Source organism: Hyperolius riggenbachi, chromosome 10 (assembly GCF_040937935.1).
Source record: "Hyperolius riggenbachi isolate aHypRig1 chromosome 10, aHypRig1.pri, whole genome shotgun sequence".
In the NCBI taxonomy this organism is placed as follows: domain Eukaryota; kingdom Metazoa; phylum Chordata; class Amphibia; order Anura; family Hyperoliidae; genus Hyperolius; species Hyperolius riggenbachi.
In genome coordinates, this window is record NC_090655.1 from 35,387,155 (window position 1) to 35,404,668 (window position 17,514).

Here is a 17,514-nt window from a genome sequence, read left to right on the forward strand (position 1 = left end):
GTTACACCAAATGCGAATGCTACATGGGCTTATGTCTGGGTGGAAAGAGGCCCTTTCTATTGGGCTGCACATAGTGTATGGAGGGTAAAACCTGCGCACTTAGGTAGACATCTGTTGAAAGATAATTAAAGGGGCACTACAGCGAAAAATTTTAAAATTTAAAATATGTGCAAACATATACAAATAAGAAGTACGTTTTTTCCAGAGTAAAATGAGCCATAAATTACTTTTCTCCTATGTCTCTATTCTGTCACTTACAGTAAGCAGTAGAAATCTGACAGAAGTGACAGGTTTTGGACTAGTCCATCTCTTCATAGGGGATTCTCAGCAAGGCTTTTATTCCTTATAAAGATATTCCTGAAAAAGGATGTAAACAATGATGCTGGCCAGCTTCCCTGCTTGCTACCCAGTTTTTTGGCAGTTGGACAGAGCAACTGCCATTCACTAAGTGCTTTTGAAAGTAAATATATACCTGAGAATCCCCTATAAAGAGGTGGACTAGTCCAAAACCTGTCAGGGCTCGTTTCCACTATCGCGAATCTGCATGCGTCCAACGCATGCAGATTCGCACATGTAATGCAAGTGGATGGGCCTGTTTCCACTGTAGCGTTGTTGAGGTGCGTTTTTTTCAGCGGTAAAAAAACGCACAAAAGAGCCAACGAATTCGCCTGCGAGTGGAATGCATGCGAATCGCCGCTAATGTATTTAATAGTAAAAACGCATGCGTTTGTTACATGCGTTTTTACCCGCGATTTCGCGTGTGATTTCGCACCTTTTTCAATTTTATTTTGCCCTGGCAGTGTCATGGTTAATTTCGCATGGCACCCTGCCATGCGAAATCGCACGCGAAATCGTGGGTAAAAACGCATGCGGAAACGCATCCGCATGCGTTTTTACAAGCGTCGGAATGCCGGCGAAATCGCATCGCAACAGTGGAAACAAGCCCTCACTTTTGTCAGATTTCTACTACCTACTGTAAGTGACAGCAACATAGGAGAAAAGTAATTTATGGCTCATTTTACTCTGGAAAAATGTACTTCTTATTTGTCTGTTTGCACATATTTAAAATGTTACAGTTTTTTGCTGTAGTGCCCCTTTAAGGTTCTCATGCATTACTTGGTTTTCCATTCAGTGATAAATCGATCTAATTTATGGAGAAGTTGACTCCAGTGTGGTTGATGGAAAGTGGAATGACTAGTGGCCCACACACTGCAAGTGATATCTTATATGATTCTCTCTCACTGATCAAGCTGAACGATGATGTGCCTCCATGCTCTGAAAGAAAAATCCATTCTGTGTCCATCGAAATCTTAAACAGTAGCCGATTCCTGAACGATTAACCGATATTTTCCATTCTGCCTGATTGAGTTCATTGGTAGATTCGACCACGTGTGTTCCAATTTCCATCATCGATGCAGAATGGAACGTAATCGATTCTCCCCTGATGAAATAAAATGATGGCATCGAATGATTGATCGTACAGGAAAATCCAGTATGGGCACCTTTACAGTCATTTATCTGTTTCCATTATCCAGAATTGCCATAAAATGCAGCAGGGGTGTAACTAGAGTGGAGCAGTCACTACGACTGGGAGGGAGACCCAACTACTACTTCAGTCCCTCAGATAAAGGGGTTCATCCTTCAGATCAGGTGTATTTGTGGCTACACTTGTTATGGGTGTTAAGATTATGATGTCCACACTTGTTTTATGACCCTTGTGAGATGGGCCTCCAGCTGTGAGGGTCACCAGGGGCAGGCAAGGGAAGGGAGTGAACATGAGGGGGTCCCATTAACGTTTTGCTGTGTGGGCATGATTTAAAGCTATTCCCCTGATTTAAAGGAAATCTGCAAGGAAAAAAGGGCCCCCTTACCTCGGGAGGGGGAAGCCTCTGGATCCTAACGAGGATTCCCTCATCCTCCTCCATCCCTCTGTTGCTCCGACCCCCCCCAAATTGCGGCGAGGTAAATATTTACCTACCGCGATCCTGCGCATTAGCCAGTCTTCATTCGGGTTAAGGCGGAAATAGCCGAACCCAATCGATCCGCTCTACTGCGTTGGTACGATTCCTTTGGCGCCTGTGCAGTAGAGCGGATACAATCGGGCTCGGCTATTTCTGCCTAACCCGAACAAAGAGCAGCTACTGTGCCTGCACTGTATTCGGACAAGGTAATTGTATCAAGCCTTGTCAAGCTTGTCGGGGGAGGATTGGGGGTGTATTCAGGGGAGCCAGCGTTGGGTTCCTACAGGGGAGGGGGAAGCTTCATTGGGACCCTGAGGCTTCCCCCTCCCCAAGTAGACAAGACAAGACAAATAACATTTATATTGTGCTTTTCTCCTGGCGGACTCAAAGCGCCAGAGCAGCAGCCACTAGGGCGCGCTCTATAGGCAGTAGCAGTGTTGGGCCTCTTGCACACTGCACGCGATCCGATTCAGATTCCGCTTTTTAATCAGTTTTTACATCAGATTCAGATTCAGATTTGGAGTTTGCTCCCTGCACACTGCAAATCGGAATCGGATGTAAAAACTGATTAAAAAGCGGAATCTGAATCGGAATCACTTGCAGTGTGCAAGAGGCCTTAGGGAGACTTGCCAAAGGTCTCCGACTGAATAGGTGCTGGCTTACTGAACAGGCAGAGCCAAGATTCGAACCCTGGTCTCCTGTGTCAGAGGCAGAGCCCTTAACCATGACACCATCCATCCAGGTAGGTATACCCCAGAGGGTTTTTTTATGTTACAGAGTCTCTTTAATGCAGCACATTTTCCAATTATGGTATGTAAACAGAGCTACCACTAAACAGAGCAGGTGATTGTGGGAAAACACACAGATCTCTCATCCTCCACACACATATCCTGTAGCTTGATTTTTTTATTTATTTATTTTATATATAGTTCTTAGTCCCTCAAGATTAACACTTTAGAGAACATTTGTGTAAATTTTATTGTGTAATGACGTAATCTTTGTGTCCTTTGCCCATTTCAATACACTTCTGAGCTGGCCAAGCTGATTCCCGTTGACAGATCCACTTAAAGTAGGATAAACCAGTTACCCACATGGGAGGTTATCTGGATTGCTGGGAACACACAGGCATGATAGAGCCAGACTACAGATAAACTCCTAAAGCATTCCCCCACAGCTGGTTATTGCAGTGTTTTAGCAGCACATAGGTCAAAGGTGACAACAAGTAGTGTGTCTGACCCTTCAACACAGAGGCAAACCTTGCCTGTTCCCAGCACTCTGTCATTAGCTGCCTGCCCCATGCATCATTACACATCTTCTGTTGATGTAACCTTGTAACACGTTTTATCTGGTTAAATGCGGTGACTCCTTCCCTTCCTTGTAACTCTCATTTCTACTAGTGTATTGACAACTCTCTTATTTGCCAAAAGGAAAATAGATCTGCTTCTTAATGACTTAAGAATGACAAACATTTCCTAGTGCAGCATTTCCTCGTCTACTATTTACAAAAAAACCAGCAGTGGCTTTAAGGTAAACCTGAGATGGGTGTTGTGGGGTTATTTATACTTACCTGGGGCTTCCTCCAGCCCCATTGGGTGCGTAGGATCCCTCGCTGTCCTCTCCGTTCTCTAGGAAATCACCCGGTAATCTGGCAGGCCGCGCTCTTCTGCAAATGCACGGCTTGGCCCGAACGCGCACCCCACATCCCGCCCCCGAAACTGTTTTGCGCAGTAGTACTGCAAATAGTAAATCATTCCTCTGTGAATAGTGACAGAGAAGTGGAACCTATCTACATGGTACAGCTCTAGCCCCAACGCCGACTTTGTATGTGAGGTTTACAGAAATACAGGTTTTTTTTGATAGTTCCTCTTTAAAGAGAACCCGAGGTGGGTTCTAAGAATCCTATTAGCACACAGAGGCTGGGTCTGCATATAATGCCCAGCCTCTGTTGCTATACAGGGGGGTCCAAAGGGGAAACAGTATAGCAACAGAGGGTGGGCATTATATGCAGACCCAGCCTCTTTGTGCTAATAGGATTCTTAGAACCCACCTCGGGTTCTCTTTAAGGAAATTATTTAAATAGTTAATCAATCAAATTTCCACCTGTGTTTGGATGCTGATGGGTTAAACATATTCAGGAGTGATGCAACATGGGAAACAACAGTAGCTCACTTTTTAATGAATACCTAAAGTGATACTAATGAGCCCAGTACCCCATCCCTTGGGCCACACTGCAGGGCCGATGCTGTACAGATTCGTTGCTAGCCTCCAGTCTGCTGCTGTGCAGAGGGCAGATGGCGTGGCGTGGGAATGACATCATGCGATGGGCAAGGCAAGTGGGGAGAACAATGCTCTCGGCTATCGCTTGGCTTAAAGGACAACTGTAATGAGAGGGATGTGGAGGCCGCCATATTCATTTACTTTTTTAACAATACCAGTTTCATGGCTGTTTTGCTGAGCCGCTGCCTCTAACACATTTAGCCATAGACCCTGAACAAGCATGCAGCAGATCAGGTGCTTCTGACTTTATTGTCAGATCTGACAAGATCTACAGTACTACAGTTGACCTTTAAAAAGGAACTTCAGTTATAACCCAATTCAGACTAATGAGCTCCTAAACGTCCTGATGTAGAGAGTTAGCACCCCCCCACCTCCCATCCCTCCCCCATGTCTCCCCCTCTGGATGTTTTATAAAACAGATTCTGGGATACGATCCTTTATATTGTGGAGGATCAAAGAACACAATCCTTTTTGGGGCAATCCACCTTGCCCTTCAATACTCGTTTATACCTTTAAAAAGGACTAAATATGCTAGAATGCAATCTCAAACAGACAAAAAAAAAAATCTCTGAAAAAACTTTATTAACACACGTACAAAAAATAGAAAAAATGGTTCTTCAATATCACAATAGTAGGTCTTAAAAACACATTGGTTGGTTTGAAGCAACAATTGGTTGTAGCTTTGTGGGCATTTAAGGCCTTGAAGTTTAAATGCCCACAAAGCTACAACCAATTGTTGCTTCAAACCAACTAATGTGTTTTTAAGACCTACTATTGTGATATTGAAGAACCATTTTTTCTATTTTTTGTACGTGTGTTAATAAAGTTTTTTCCCCCTCTGGATGTAGCAGATCTCTCACATTAGCATATCCTGGTCTTCCTGAGAGATGTCAGGGTTGAGACTAGGTTCCCTGCTATGGAATATGGTAACATGCATCCATGGAATAAGATAAACACCTTCTCGCTTCCTTTTTCTCACCCTTCTGTTGGTTAGGCTTTATCTCTATAGATACGCCTAAATCCAATAAGACTTCCTCAGGTTCAGTATAGACGTACTTTATCATAAGTTGAAGACTATACTTCTTAGTATAGAAAGTTCTTGTTTATCATTGTTATTTTGTGTTACTTTCCAGTTTAAGATGACTGTACCTGCTCTTGCACAACACTTGTTAAGCTGGCCACTAACGGTCCAATTTCTAGCGAAAAATCGTTTGAGCGATCAGAAATTCTGATCGGACGAAAAATCGTTCACTACACCATCAACTAACCAATCATTGCTTCCTATCTATCATGACCACCAAGAAAATCCAAATTTTCGTTCGACGAAAATTCATTCAGGTGACATTTTTTCCACTCGTTCATAATCGATTGTGTCCACCAATGTAGATTATTTACAACCAATCCGATCAGAATTTCTGATCGCTCTAACGATTTTTCGGTAGAAATTGGGCCGTTAGTGGCCAGCTTTAGTTTTCTGAAGCAGCCTTGAGAATTTTGTGTTGACTCCTGTAACTTTATGCAACTGCTTTTGTACAATCAAAAAAAGATTGTTTAATAACAAATGCCAATAAAAAGTATTGAAAAAAAAAAGGAACTTCAGTTAAAATAATGTAATAAAAAAAGTGCTTCAGTTTTACAATAATGATGTATAAATGATCAGTCAGTGTTTGCCCATTGTAAAATCTTTCCTCTCCCTGATTTACATTCTGACATTTATCACATGGTGACATTTTTACTGCTGGCAGGTGATGTCGCTGCTGATTGATTTTTTTTGGGCAGTTGGAAACAGCTGTAAACATCTATTTCCCACAATGCAACAATGTTCACAGACAGGAAACTGCCAGGACTGTGGTCCTCACGGTTTCCTGTGGGAGGGGTTTCACCACAATATAAGCCATACACAGCAACCTAATGATCCGTTTGTGAAAAGGAATAGATTTCTCATGTAAAAAGGGGGCATCAGCTACTGATTGGAATGAAGTTCAATTCTTGGTTACGGTTTCTCTTTAGTTTACAAAAAGCCTTTATTAAGATAAACAAAGTCATCAACAGAGCATAGTGCATTACAAGACTTTTAAGATAACAGAATTATATGAAACAGTTACTTTCAGTATGATCGGATGACAGTAAAAAATAAAACAAACAAAACCCTTAACAATTTTGCTCCATAGTACAAAAGAGTGCATATTAAATAAGACATTGCCGAAACATTGGCACAAAATGCAGCATATATGAAATCAAGCAGGAGAAGAATTGGACTTATATGCCAACCAGGCATTACGGTTTCTCTTTAACCCATTCGCGTTCCGTCGTTTTCATTTGAGCAATGTTCACCTCCCATTGATTAGCCTATAACTTTATCACTACTTATCACAATGAACTGATCTATATCTTGTTTTTTCCACCACCAATTAGGCTTTCTTTGGGGGGTACATTTTGCTAAGAGCCACTTTACTGTAAATGCATTTTAACAGGAAGAATAAGAAAAAAACGGAAAAAATTCATTATTTCTCAGTTTTCAGCCATTATAGTTTTAAAATAATACATGCCTCCATAATTAAAACTCGTGTATTGTATTTGCCCATATGTCCCGGTTATTACACCGTTAAAATTATGTCCCTATCACAATGTATGGCGACAATATTTTATTTGGAAATAAAGGGGCATTTTTTCCGTTTTGCATCTATCACTATTTACAAGTTTAAAATACAAAAAATATAGAAATATTTCATCTTTACATTGATATTTAAAAAGTTTAGACCCTTAGGTAAATATTTACATATTATTTTTTTTTATTGTAATGTTTTTTTTTTATATTAAACATTTTATTTGGGTATTTTTGGGAGGGTGGGATGTAAACAATAGTTTTATAATGTAAATGTGTCTTGAGTTTTATTTTTTTTACTTTTAGTTGTGGTTTTACTTTTTGGCCACAAGATGGCGGCCATGAGTTTGTTTACATGACGTCAGTCTAAGCCAGGCTTTCTCAACCAGGGTTCCCTGGAACCCCAGGGTTCCTTGAGGACTCTGCAGGGGTTCCTTGGCATTTTCTCCCATCGTGGGGGAAATATAATAGAGTACATTATAATAGGGGGTACTTCAACAAGAAGCACTAAATTGGGGTTCAGGAACCAGTATAATGAGTGGCAGTGTAATGGGGGTAGTGAAATAAACAGCTTCACCTACTTTTAATGACCATGCCTCCTGCAAAATAAATGCAGGGGTTCCTTGAGAATAAAAAAATTGTTTACAGGGGTTTCTTGAGATCCAAAAGTCATTTGCAGGGTTCCACCAGGGTAGAAAGGTTGAGAAAGGCTGCTCTAAGCGTAACATAAGCTTAGAGAGACGCATGGGGGAGGCTACAGCCAGAAAAAGCTAAGCTTCCGAGAGAAGCCCGATTCACTGATTGCCTGGCTAACGAACCGCGGGCCGGGAGCAGGCGCGCGATCTGCCGCGGGAACGCGCATGGTTCCTGGACGTAGTTTCTACATCCAGGAACTAAAATAGGTTAAAGAGAATCTGTGCTCTTAAATTCTTACAATAAAAAGCATACCATTCTATTCCTTATGTTCTCCTGGGCCCCTTTGTGCTTTTTCTGCCACTCCCTGCTGCAATCCTGGCTTGTAATTGCCAGTTTTAGGCAGGGTTTACAAACAAAAAACATGGCTGCTAACCAGCATGTGATAGGATGAGAGGAGAGCTTGGAGAGGGTGTGTAAAGCTTCTGCCTATCACAAGCAGTGCTGCACATTTCACACATTCCAGCCTGAGCCCGACAGAGCCGACAGAGGAGAGAAGATAAGATTTATTACAGAGACAGTGCAACTAGAAAAGGCTGCAGTAAGACAGACCACATCAGAACAGGTATAAAGACTTACAGGATAGAAGAAACAAGGCTCAAAAAAGCAATCCACCAGCCAGATAGTCTGAGGGGGGGGGGGGGGGGGGGGTCAGGGCCGCTGTACACACGCTGGCTTCTCAACAGGCGTGGTGGTTATTTGCCTCCTCAACAGTTTTACCTAGCGTGTGTATGGGGCTTTCGAGTGTATGTATGGCCAGCATTAAAACATGATTCGCTAATAATAAACGAGATTGGATAACACAGCATATAACATGAATCTGTGACACATGCTTGTTTGAACATCTTGTCAGACCATAAACCTGAAGCAGACAGATATCCTCACACCTTATGGATAAACACTGAACTTAATCTTATTTGCTTTGCAGGTGCACCAGGGAGCCTCAAAGGCGCTTGGTTCAGGCCTCGGATACCTGGAACACATTTGTCAACTCATAGAAAAAATTGGCCAGCTACAGGAGTATAATCTAAAGCTGCAAAAGCAAATCTTTACTCTACAAAAGGAAGATAGAGTGAAACAGATGAAAGAGGTAAAAAAACAAATACTGACAAAGCCATTCTGTAGAAGGAAAAATATTATTATTATTATTATTTAGTATTTATATAGCGCCGACATATTACGCAGCGCTGTACAGTGTGTGTATATATATATATATATTGTCTTGTCACTAACTGTCCCTCAAAGGAGCTCACAATCTAATCCCTACCATTGCCATATGTCTATATTATGTAGTGTAAGTATTGTAGTCTAGGGCCAATTTTTTAGGGGGAGCCAATTAACTTATCCGTATGTTTTTGGAATGTGGGAGGAAACCGGAGTGCCCGGAGGAAACCCACGCAGACACGGAGAGAACATACAAACTCTTTGCAGATAGTGCCCTGGCTGGGATTCGAACCAGGGACCCAGCGCTGCAAGGCGAGAGAGCTAACCACTACGCCACCGTGCTGCCCAAAATATCAATATAATCAATGTAAGCTGTTTGTTCTATTGACATTTTGCTGTTTATTATGCAGTGTAGTATTTGCTTACAGCACATGAAGCACAATTCATTTGGAATACAGGTAGCCCTCCGACTTACGAAGACCTGTCTTATCAATATGAACGACCTGAAAATGTGAAATTTGACTCCGTGGGGACAAGTCAAAAACATTTTTCTCAAAATCACCTTAGTATTTTATTAAATCAATTTTCTCAAAAACTACAAGAAAAAAATGTTTTTTAGAATGCAATTTCCTGCTGTACACTGAGGGCACGGGACAGAGGTGACACCCGGGAAAGGGGGGGAGGGGGGTGTTTGGGAGGGCAAACCAAACTACAGTTCCTATCCTGTGGGTTAACCGAGGACTACCTGTATTACGCTGCAATGACATGTTTGGGAGTATATCTAAGAACATCAAACTGAGGGACATAGCTAAATATTAAAGAGTATCTCTGGAGAAATGTTAGAGTAATAACGAATGATGGTCAGTAAGATGCTAATAATTTCTGGGTGCATGGAAATATAATGTAAAACAGTATGCAACTTTGCATTCAGCCAATCCAAATCAACAGGAAATGCATTTGATTGGCTGACTTCCAAGCTGCATAGAGTTTGCATGAATCATTAAAATGAATTATTTCCATCTCTCTTCTAGTGATGATGTACCACTAATTCCCAGTGAAACGGAGTAGGAAGCTGTTGGTTGGAGCTAGCATGCAGTTTAGATGTATGGTATTCCATCTGAGGCCTCACACATACTTATTTTATGACATGTTTCTTTAAAGAACAAGCGACACCCATGCTAACCTAGAAATAAAAAACACATATATAAGTAGATAAATACTACTTATACTTACATAACAGACATATTGTGCTATCCACATAATGATTCCTGTGAATTTTATAAAGGAAAAGCAGAAAATCCTATTCTAGGCAGTGGCCATCTTGCCAAGTTAATGCTGACATCATATCCTCCCTGACTCTTGTTTTCCCCCCTCCCTTCTCTTGCTCATTGCGTATTCATTAGCTGCCCTCCTCCAAGAGTCTTCAGACACTCCCACTTAGGTGTATACTAACAACTGCACTGTCTTTTTTTTTCATTTACACATCCAATCACCGAGTCACCTCAGCCTTGCTTGTAAATACAAGTATTCAGAGGGTGTGTCTGATAAGCAGCTAGGCAGGGAAATAAATGGAAGAGGAGGAATATATTATAGATAAAAAGAACTCCCAGCATTCAACTCTTTGGCACTGTTTGGCACTAGGGCCCGTGCTCCTAAAGTATGTGATAACTCCAAAACCTAACAACAGAAAAAGTTTTGCAAGTTTTGAATGCAGGATTAGCATCTTTGTCACGTAATACACTCAGACCAGTTGCTGTTGAAATTTGATTTTTTTTTATGGTGACAATCCCGCTTTAAAACAATGTAGTACACTTCCTGTTGAACAGTCAACAACACACTTTAAAGTGGACCTGAACTCTTGCGCAAGACAGAAGGAAACAGAGAAATGCACCCTGTATGTATTTAGAGAGTTTAACCTGTCGTGATTCCCCCTCATCTGTGACTAATCACAAGTTGTAATTTTATCTCTCCCCGTTTCACATGACTTCCTATGGCAGAAATGGCAGATAAGCTGATTAGAAAGCACAGGATGTTAGCAATATGTCTGCTTCCATGAATCAGGAAATAGAAACCGTGCAGATATATTTTAGGATTTGTATCAGCTGCAACAAAAAAATGTTTGAAGGTTATGATCCTGTTGTATATCTTTTAGAGCAGAGAGGACGTTCTGAGTTGAGGTCCACTTTAATGTTGGGAATACACCATGAGGGTTTTTTTGGGGGGGAAGATAGATGCTCGATAGATAATTTCCAACAGGTCTGATCTGATTTTGGTGGTTTTTCTGATCGATTTTCTCAATAGAAGTGAATGGAAATCAAAAAATCTCATTGTGTATTCCCAGCATAAGCCGTAGTTAGATCTAAATTATGCTACGCTGTGTATTTTGTGGGGCAAACCCTTTAAATCGGAGCAGTGCTTTTCAGCGCTGCTATATTTCGGCGCAGCCGGCGCCTCCATAGACTTCAATAGGAATCATTCCTATTGAAGCGCTCAGTGAGTAACGTCGGCTCCGTCAGAAGACGGAGCCGAAGTTGCTTAAAGGGGAACTGAAGAGAGAGGTATATGGAGGCTGTCATGTTTATTTCCTTTTAGACAATACCAGTTACCTGGCAGCCCTGCTGATCCTCTGCCTCTAATACTATTAGCCATAGCCCCTGAACAAGCATGCAGCAGATCAGGTGTTTCAGTGATTCAGACTTATAAGTCTGATCTGACAAGACTAGCTGCATGCTTGTTTCTGGTTTTAATCAGATACTACTGCAGAGAAATAGACCAGCAGGGCTGCCAGGCAACTGGTATTGATTACAAGGAAATAAACATGACAGCCTCCATATACCTCTCTCTTCAGTTCCCCTTTAAAAACATAATAATTCGGCCTCCAGCAATCGCTGGAAGCCGAATTATTTCATTCCCCCACTATCCATGTCGGCCTGGAGGGGGAATAGTAATTAAATCGGCCCGGACTTGTGCAGAAGCAGGATCAGCTATATACCGCTGTATCCTGCGCCCAAGTCTACCGGCGCCGATTTCAAATGTACGCACCCTTTAAATACTGTACAGCATCACACAAGCCCACTAGCAGTTCATAGGTTTACAATATTAATAATAAATCTACAATTGCCCAGTGAAGATAGGCAGTTCTGAACCTAGAGCCCATATTTGGCTCAGGCGACTCGCGTTTCATAACAGATCAGTCCTAAGGCCTCACCAGCTGTGCACACTCTGTAGATAGCCACACTGGAGCACAAGGACATGTAGCTAGTTAATTTTATCTGTGATGTTGCTGAGAAAATCCAGTAAACACATCTTTTCCAGATGACACGTGTGGGTCTCCATAGACAAACATAGATAACAGCGCCCCCCACCTCACATGTGTATCTTTAAAAATCGAACCCGCCAGCCCCTGGTGTAAAGAAGCCCTTATGGCTGTGGCAGAAGGTCGAGTTTTTTGACTCCATGAGGCAGCTTAGAGCAGGCAGGGCTGGGGAAGATACTCATAGGAGAACAATTATTAATTATATTACAGCGTGGGTAGAGCAGTGACTTCTCATTCAAACATTTGAGGAATCCAAGTACCGTATATACTCGCATACAAGCCGAATTTTTGACCCTCAAAAAGGGGGGCAAATGTTGGGGGGTCAGCTTGTATGCGAGTCATGTTGCTCCGCGGGTCCCCCCCCCCCCCTCCACTGGTCCACGGGTCCCCCGCTCCCCCCCACGGCCGCTGCTATTACCTGCCCGTATCTTCTATTCCCCTCTCCATGCTTGTAAACATTCACAGCAGCGTGCCCGGCGCTGCTACTGTGAAGAGGCAGGTAAGAGCGCGGCTTCCTGTTACTATGGGAACCGCTCTTTCCTGGCTCGCCGCTCGTCACAGTAGCAGCGCCGGGCGCGCTGCTGTGAATGTTTACAAGCATGGAGAGGGGAATAGAAGATACGGGCAGGTAATAGCAGCGGCCGTGGGGGGAGCGGGGGACCCACGGACCAGCTAGCTATACTGAGCGCTATACTGAGCACTATACTAGCTAAACTGGGGCACTTTACTAGCTATACTGAGCACTATACTAGCTATACTGAGCACTATACTAGCTAAACTGGGGCACTTTACTAGCTATACTGAGCACTATACTAGCTATACTGAGCACTATACTAGCTAAACTGGGGCACTTTACTAGCTATACTGAGCACTTTACTAGCTATACTGAGCACTATACTAGCTAAACTGGGGCACTTTACTAGCTATACTGAGCACTATACTAGCTATACTGAGCACTATACTAGCTAAACTGGGGCACTTTACTAGCTATACTGAGCACTTTACTAGCTATACTGAGCACTATACTAGCTAAACTGGGGCACTTTACTAGCTATACTGAGCACTATACTAGCTATACTGAGCACTATACTAGCTAAACTGGGGCACTTTACTAGCTATACTGAGCACTTTACTAGCTATACTGAGCACTATACTAGCTAAACTGGGGCACTTTACTAGCTATACTGAGCACTATACTAGCTATACTGAGCACTATACTAGCTAAACTGGGGCACTTTACTAGCTATACTGAGCACTATACTAGCTATACTGAGCACTATACTAGCTAAACTGGTGCACTTTACTAGCTATACAGTTGGCTGATGGTGTAATGGTTAAGGGCTCTGCCTCTGACACAGGAGACCAGGGTTCGAATCTCGGCTCTGCCTGTTCAGTAAGCCAACACTAATTCAGTAGGAGACCTTTGGCAAGTCTCCCTTACACTGCTACTGCCAATAGAGCGCGCCCTAGTGGCTGCTGCTCTGCTCTGGCGCTTTGAGTCCGCAAGGAGAAAAGCGCAATATAAATGTTATTTGTCTTGTCTTGTCTTGTCTTATACTGAGCACTATACTAGCTATACTGAGCACTATACTAGCTAAACTGGGGCACTTTACTAGCTATACTGAGCACTATACTAGCTATACTGAGCACTATACTAGCTAAACTGGTGCACTTTACTAGCTATACTGAGCACTATACTAGCTATACTGAGCACTATACTAGCTAAACTGGGGCACTTTACTAGCTATACTGAGCACTATACTAGCTATACTGAGCACTATACTAGCTAAACTGGGGCACTTTACTAGCTATACTGAGCACTATACTACCTTTACTGAGCACTATACTAGCTAAACTGGGGCACTTTACTAGCTATACTGAGCACTATACCAGCTATACTGAGCACTATACTAGCTAAACTGGTGCACTTTACTAGCTATACTGAGCACTATACTAGCTATACTGAGCACTATACTAGCTAAACTGGGGCACTTTACTAGCTATACTGAGCACTATACTAGCTATACTGAGCACTATACTAGCTAAACTGGTGCACTTTACTAGCTATACTGAGCACTATACTAGCTATACTGAGCACTATACTAGCTAAACTGGGGCACTTTACTAGCTATACTGAGCACTATACTAGCTATACTGAGCACTATACTAGCTAAACTGGGGCACTTTACTAGCTATACTGAGCACTATACTACCTATACTGAGCACTATACTAGCTATACTGGGCACTATACTAGCTATACTGGGGCACTAACTACCTATACTGGGCACTTTACTAGCTATACTGGGACACACTAGGGGAATAAGGCAGCCGGCATTTCCTACCCCCGGCTTATATGGGAGTCAATCATTTTTCCCTGGTTTTTCAGGTAAAAGTTGGGGGGTCGGCTTATATGAGGGTCGGCTTATATGCAAGTATATACGGTAACAACCATGGTGCTGTATCAATGTTCCTGATTGGCCATATGCAGCAACACTCTAGTTTCTGGCCTAGTTTTAGAGAGTACGCCTGTCTCTTCTGTGGAGGAAGGTGGTTACAACTAATCATAGATGCCAATGGCAACACCTGCTTATCACGGAGATAGCTTCTCAACCTACCTGACCCATTGGCCTTCCTCTACAGACAGGATGTGAATGGCAGTGTCTGTATGTAGCCGACAGATCTGAGATTGTTGCTCGATTCATCCAAAGATGGCTGGATAAATCAACCAACCATCATTTCATGTCTGTAGGCACTGATTTACTGGCCTGAGGCGAATATAAGACTGACTAGAACCCAGATAACCCTCAATGCATACACACCACAGCTTTTACTCATAAATGAACGTTAACATATACAGGCTGTCAAATAATCAATCAGACCCAAGAGCGCCTGTCTTCCCAGAAGGCAATGAAGAAATTGGTGGGGTAGAAGATCCAGGAATGCCATTAGAAGGGGCTTAGTTGAGGAATGCCAGCAATGTGAGCATGATATCACAACACTGACTGGAAGAATTGAGATGTAACAGCTCTCATGCCTCCTCTCTGCTTGGTGTAGGAGTACTTTGGACAGCACTGTTCCTGTGGTGCAGCGAATATTTTGCTCAGCCCGTACCAGGAGACCAAGAAGCATTTTCCTGTGAGGAGGAACCGACCGCATAGTATGTTTGTACAAAGTGGAAACCAGTCTGACCTCTCCATGATCCCAGAAATCGGCATGAACTACGAAAAGTTTGGCTACAAAGGTTGGTTCTTTATCAGTTTGTCCGCTTTAACACACCCCCTGATCAACTTCAAGGGAGCAACTGGAATACGGATGAGACTTTTTTGTTGTTTTTACTGTGTTAAGTCTCATCTGTATCCTCTAATTCTACTTCTTAACTAAAGGATGATTAGGAGGCTGCCATATTTATTTCCTTTTAAACAATACCAGTCCTGCTGATCTTCTTTGACTTCGGTGGTGTCTGATTTGCACACCTGCAATAAACATGGGGGTAATCCAGTCAGACTTCAGTCAGAGCACCTAATCTGCATGCTTGTTTAGGGGCTAGAGTCTACAGGGCCCATACACCTAATGATTTTCCCACCGATATACAGCAGATTCGATCACTGTGATCAAATCTGCTGTGAAATTGTTGCGCAAACGATGACAGAAGGATTAATTTCCGTCTGAAATCAATCGTTCATGTCGATCCGTCCGTGTGGAAGATTTCGCTCGATAGCTGGCGGGTCGGGAGTGTGTCGATAGCGGCGTTCGAATGCCCAACGACCGGCGCTAGCAGCAATACATTACCTGATCCAGCCGGCGCGTATCCCCGCTGTCACCACTGTCCCTTCTCTGTGCTCGGCTCCTCCAGCTTCACTGAACTTTCTGTCCCGGCAGGAAGTTTAAACCATAGAGCGCCCTCTACTGTTTAAACTTCCCCGGCAGGAAGTTCAGTGAAGCTGGAGCCTAGTGCAGAGAAGGGACAGCGGAGACCGGGGGACACGCCGGACGGATCAGGTAATGTATGCGGGGGCCGGGGGGGGGGGGGGGGGGTGGCAGCAGCGGCAGCTCCACAGATTGTGATCAGTTTCATGCTGAAATCGATTCACAATTTTTTTGCAGTAAAGACAGCCATCTGATCCCTCTCTGATCAGATTCGATCAGAGAGGGATCTATCTGTTGGTCGGATCTGATGGCAAATCGACCAGTGTATGGCTACCTTAAAAGTATTGGAGGACAGCCAGGCAATCTGCATTGTTTGAAAGGAAATAATTTTGGTAGCCTCCATTCCCCTCTCAGTTCAGGTGTACTTTAAGGTGATCACACCTAACGTCAGATATCGCTCGATCTGCGGCGGGTTGGGAGCAGGTCGCTAGTGGCAAATCAATTTTGGGAAGAACGACGCAGCTGCGGATCTTGTTTTCACCTGTCCACCAGCGTTTTCTCCTAAGTCTACTCTGCACCACCAGGTGTGTCACGTGACAAACACTGGAGGTCACTAGTGGTCACATAAGGTACAAGCCACAGTGGCTCTAGTGTTTGGTCGCTAGTGTTTAGTTAGGGGACACAGGAGGCTCCAGAAGGAGCACACAGGAGTGGAGAGAAGACAGGTGGCAGCAGACAGGGGAGTGTAACCCTGGGGGGAGGGCATAGGTGGGGTGACCCGACAGGTTGTGCCAGGGCCTGCACTGTCATTAAGGGAAAAAAGGCACTTGCCCCAGGGTCCCCAACAGCTGCCGGGACCCTCTGCAAACTCTGGGTGTTTTCAAGCTGACTGCTCCCGGGGCCCCTGCAATATGATTGGCTGGCTACAAGGCATTGCAGCACTGCATAGGGAATGTGTAGGCCACACATGAGTGCAGTACAGCCCCCACAATCCCTTTCATCGCCTATTGCATGTACCACATGACTGCTCATTGGCTAGGAGCAGTCACCTGGTATGAGCAGTAGGCAATGCAAGGGATTGGGTGTATGCAGGGTGGTCACGTGTGGCCTCTGCATTTCCTACACAGTGCTGCAATGCAAGTGGATCACAACTGCTGTGATCGGGGTGGATTTGTGGCGGGTCAGATCGGAGGCCCAGGTGGCTGGCTTTCGTGGTGGTGGGGGGCAGGTTACCTTTGCCCTGGGGCCCCAGTGCAACTTAAACTGGCCCTGGGCAGTGCACACAGATTTTTACTCATTCTGAAATCTACTGAAAAATCTGTGTACAGTGTGTGGAGTGATTGAATCAGATGAATCTGTCTCTAAAGGTGGCCAAACACGATACAATAAAATGATCCGATTTTACAGCAATTCGATAAAAGCGTATCTCCCGAAAAAATCGAAAGCTTTTTTCATTCGACTGAAATCCCGATCGGATTTTCCATTTTTTTTTTATTTATATCGATCCGGAATGCCAGATATTTCTCTTCAATTTTTTTAAAGATTGTATGGTGTGTGTTAGTCAATTTATTTATATACATACCCTAGCAATTTTCTCAGAGTTTCCAATCAGTTTTTTTCATAATTGGGG

The 17,514-nt window shown here is 43.4% G+C and overlaps 1 protein-coding gene across 1 annotated transcript in view; it reads left to right on the forward strand.

The window, feature by feature from the left end:
- The window catches only part of LOC137534144 (uncharacterized), a 113,697-nt gene that overhangs the window by 66,702 nt on the left and 29,481 nt on the right, over nt 1-17,514 (forward strand). Inside the window, exons 4-5 of the mRNA XM_068255525.1 lie at nt 8,465-8,626; nt 15,072-15,258. Coding sequence (XP_068111626.1) covers nt 8,465-8,626; nt 15,072-15,258 — 349 coding nt within the window. The remainder of the gene's footprint in view (nt 1-8,464; nt 8,627-15,071; nt 15,259-17,514) is intronic.